At 35.7% G+C, this 4,269-nt stretch overlaps 1 protein-coding gene across 1 annotated transcript; it reads right to left on the minus strand.

Annotated features, from left to right (window-relative positions):
• Positions 1 to 3,171: 3,171 nt before the first annotated feature.
• LOC118756976 lies at positions 3,172 to 4,269 on the minus strand (the record flags this gene model as incomplete). The annotated part of the gene is given in 3 exon segments (XM_036491706.1): positions 3,172 to 3,366; positions 3,441 to 3,637; positions 3,713 to 4,269. Coding segments are annotated over 3 exon segments (855 nt in total), but the record flags the coding sequence as incomplete, so codon positions are not given.

Consider the following 4,269-nt stretch of genomic DNA (forward strand, 5'->3'; position numbering starts at 1 on the left):
GAAATATAGGAATACGGGCGGCAATAAAGGAAGAAGAAGTTTCACTTCAGTAGCTCGTTGGATCAAAATACCATTTTTATATTTCTTAATCACGAACAAACAAATTGCAGCGAAGTGTATCATTAACATTTACTGTTGTTAGCAATTTCTACAAAAGCTTTGTAGGCCATATTTACCAGCAGCAAGAAATTAGTCAAGTATAGAAATAGAAACATACTTATATATACATAAAAATCTACATATATATGTATGTGTGAATATGACCTACATTGGCCTTGAAAACCCACTTCATATAAAATAATTAATTCAACGGGTCTACGTAGCTGTATTAAATCATACATCTCCACTTATATGCAGGCATACTTATATATGTAAATACATTTCTACACGCAAGTATGTATTTCACACATTCATACATACATATGTATGTACATATATCGTGCAACCAAGCCACGCTACTGCCGCTAACATAAACTTAGTTTTAAACCGATCAACTGTTAATTGTCTGTTAAATGCTTCTGTTAGCTACTACAGAAGCGCATCCGCCCACGAATTAATACACTCGCACAAAACACATTCCTACAAGTACTGTTTACACGAATACAATGCAAAAGAAGTACTGGTACATATGTATGTTTGTCGATGCGGCAAAAAAAAAAAAGTTCCGCCCAATTGTGCTAAGTGTTTTAATTAACACTTTCGCCGCCATATTTGCGTAGTACGAGCGTGTTCTTGGGCCAATCGCATATACGCACACACACACACATCTAGTAATAAAAGCGGTGTGCTCTTTTATCGACTATATCGCTGTCTTAGAATAATTGGCGCCTGCTCTCAATGGTGTGTGACTGCGGTATTATTAAAGTATACTTATGTATGTAGGTATGTACGCATGTAAATGGAAATAAATTAAATTGTAAAGGCCTGTATGCAGTTCTCAAGAAAAGCTGAAATTACATACAAACTGACGTACAAGAAATGGCTAAGAAATTTTCTTGAGTCAAATTTCCTTCAGGCAGTACGCAGTTCTTAAGAAATTTGCTACGCTTTTTACTACGCTTTTCTAAAGTTTTTTTGTGAAAAAAGAGCACAAGGCAACCCAGGTGTGCAACAGAAATATATGCCCGTTCCATTATTTCTTGAGGAAAGAGTGAGGCAACAGGCTGTGAAGTATCAAAAATGTCAAAATTCCTTGGACACACACACGAAATAATGGAAATTTTTGTCTTGACCGATTTCTTGAGAGCTGCATACCAGCCTTAAAGAAGAAAAAGCACAGGAACTTTGTAAAATCCCGAACCGTCGAACAAAACGACTCTTCGACTCCGTAGTCATGGATAGATAATGAGACCAACTAAATATTTCATAGATCAAAGAAATAAAGCTTCCATGTTGTAATGCTGAAATAATGCTGCCATGTTAGCCTCGCAACGGTTGGACAGTATAAAAGAAAGTGTGGAGTTGATTCTACTTCATCTTCCTCTTGACAGCTGATACAAAAGGGATCAGTTGAAATGCCTTGTCTTACCGCTTGAATACCAATCACACAATGGTCCCGTCCGAAACCCCATCACTAGCCCTTGAGAGGTAACGTGCTATTCGGCACCTTTAAGGGGTAACGATGGGTCACTCGTGTCTTGCGCTACAAAATCACAATTGAAATAAATGAATTTACACGTATCACATTGTGATTGTTTTTAAATATTTTATTTTCTGTCTTTGTTTTAAAGTTTATTTTTTTTATTTTTCCACATGAATTGCCATTATACAAGAAATCATTTTTGTACGCATATAAATATTTAAGGAAAAATCAACAAACCTTCGGGCGTATTAATAAGAATTCTTAGAAAGATTTTGATTAGGCAGCAATCGAACGAACGGTGGGGATTTAATGGCATTGATTACTAAATAATTTGAGTTAAATTGTTGCACAGGCAGCAACTCTCTTCGGAAAAGTAAAACCTTATTGCACATCTACAGCCCAAGCACTTTATTTTTACACCTAATTTTTGAAAATCGACCGAATTTAATGACCTGCACAAAAAATCCCTTCGCGTATTATATATATAGATATAGATTAGAGAAACAAATATTTATTCTCAAGGGAACTTTTAAGCGCCATGTTTGAAATAAATAGGTTAAATTTTTTTTTTATTATAAATAGAGGCAAGATTTCGAACCCGGTTCCATTAGAATGATAATTTGAACGAAGACTATACCAATACTTTTGGTTCGATGTCGTATCGGTAAGTCGAATAATCTTTTTACTAAATAGACATTCAATGAATTTACAAATTTTTTTAATTTCCATGATATTAGAGTGTATAATTCGTTATTACAAAATAATGTAGATATTTATATGTATGTTTGCTTTAAATTTTTGTAGTCCAACGACTTGTCGTCGAATTAAGTTTTCCCTTATACCTTTCCCCTTTTATTGTTGACCAACACTTGATGCGGTTAGTAGTTAATTACTACTAAAAGGATAATCATGTCACTGCCTAGAAGTGCGTTAATGCGTTTTCCTAATTTATTTTAGAAGTATTTGCACTTATATTTATTTACCCCAGCCTCTTTCGAGTTTTTCTTTGCTTTCGCTAAAATTTCTTGCGGCAAAGTCAGTGTATGTAACGGCGGATGAAAGTACCTATTTATGTATGTATGTATGCATATGTATAATGCGGCTTTTGCACTTTTATTCGTTCTAGAATCTAGATCCATCATCATAGAAAAATTGGTAGATATATATACATACATATACTATTAATTATCTGAATATAGTAAGTACTTACATGTAAATGAATATCAATTAATTACTCAAGGTTCAATATTGATGATTATGATTATATTGTATTTTTTTGGTTAGTTCTTTCCTTTTGGTGTATTGTCTGTTTATGTACATATACTAAATACCACCTTTGCAGATGTTGAATAACATTTTTCGACAGGATTTTTTTTATTTAAAGAGCGGACATGACATGCAAAAATAATTCTTGTATATATGCAGACTATGAAAGGTGTTGTGTTAGACCGTAAAACATAGGCATAGTCGTGTTCTCATTTCTGTGATTTTTTTTTATGTAGTACATACATACGTACATATATACATCCCATTCGTCCTTCCATGATCTATGATATCAATATTAACATTTTTTTGCATAGATTTATTATTTTCACATAGATTTCATTGCTTAAAAACACCAATTTTGTAAAAAAAAAAATACACAGTTATCGCATTCATATAATGAAAACATCGCCACTATTATCAGTTTATTGTCGTCCTTACAACATACGATATACTAAAACCTGTTTCAACTGAGCTCCACTGGCTATCGCTGGAGAAATACATAATATATGGCGCAGTTGCTAGAAATATTAAAACCGTTCATAAATTTAGATTGCTTTTTTTTACTAGCGCAGCAACGTCGTTAGGTACTCACCAACTAGCACCTGACTTGTTGTTAGACCCAGTCCACAGTAGTAAGTCGGCTGGAAATCCATATTATCCCTGAACATCGCATTCGGTATCATCAGATAGTCGTTTTGCCGACCCTCTGTGTATATAGTTGGGTGGCAAGATTCGTCATAGTATAGGCCATCTTGCTCCGCGGAAAGCGAAAATCTATTTACAGTATACCTAAATCAAACAAAAAAAATCGCAATTATTTGGCCACACAAAGAGTTGCTTACTTGCGCATTCTTAAAGACTTACTCAATCATCGTTGTGCCTGGCAATGGTTTTATGCAGATTGTATATTTCATATCTGCCAAATAGTAGTCGCTTCCGAAACTTTTAATTTGGCCCGCCGGATCTCGGAAGTACTGCAAGCAACCGGGTGGTGCTAATAAATCCAAATCGCTATGCTTTGTAGAGAAAATCGTACGCAAATCCTGTAGATTTGTTTGGCCCATAAAGGGCAGCAAAACGCCATTACCAACGCGTTTTTTCGCCGCTGGACACTCTAGCTGTGTGACCACCAAGTACCATGTGGATAGTGAATATTGTGTGGGCAAACTGAAGTCCAATAAGATTTGTGAAGCACCAGCTGCCACATTGAATGGCAAATACAAGTGTTGACCATTATTTTCTCCACACAGTGTGTAGCCGCCCACCGAAAAGGAGTCGGTGCAGGTCAGTGTGGCCGAGGCTGTGTCCGCGGTTGGGGTGCGCAACTCAAAGCGCTGAAATTCGATAAGCAGTTGACAGACATTACTGCTGTATGGTGTAATTGTGTATTGACATGACGTTGGCAGCTGGACGGGATTTTT

Source organism: Rhagoletis pomonella, unplaced genomic scaffold, assembly GCF_013731165.1.
Source record: "Rhagoletis pomonella isolate Grant_MI unplaced genomic scaffold, Rhpom_1.0 Rhpom_scaffold_13418, whole genome shotgun sequence".
Classification (NCBI taxonomy): domain Eukaryota; kingdom Metazoa; phylum Arthropoda; class Insecta; order Diptera; family Tephritidae; genus Rhagoletis; species Rhagoletis pomonella.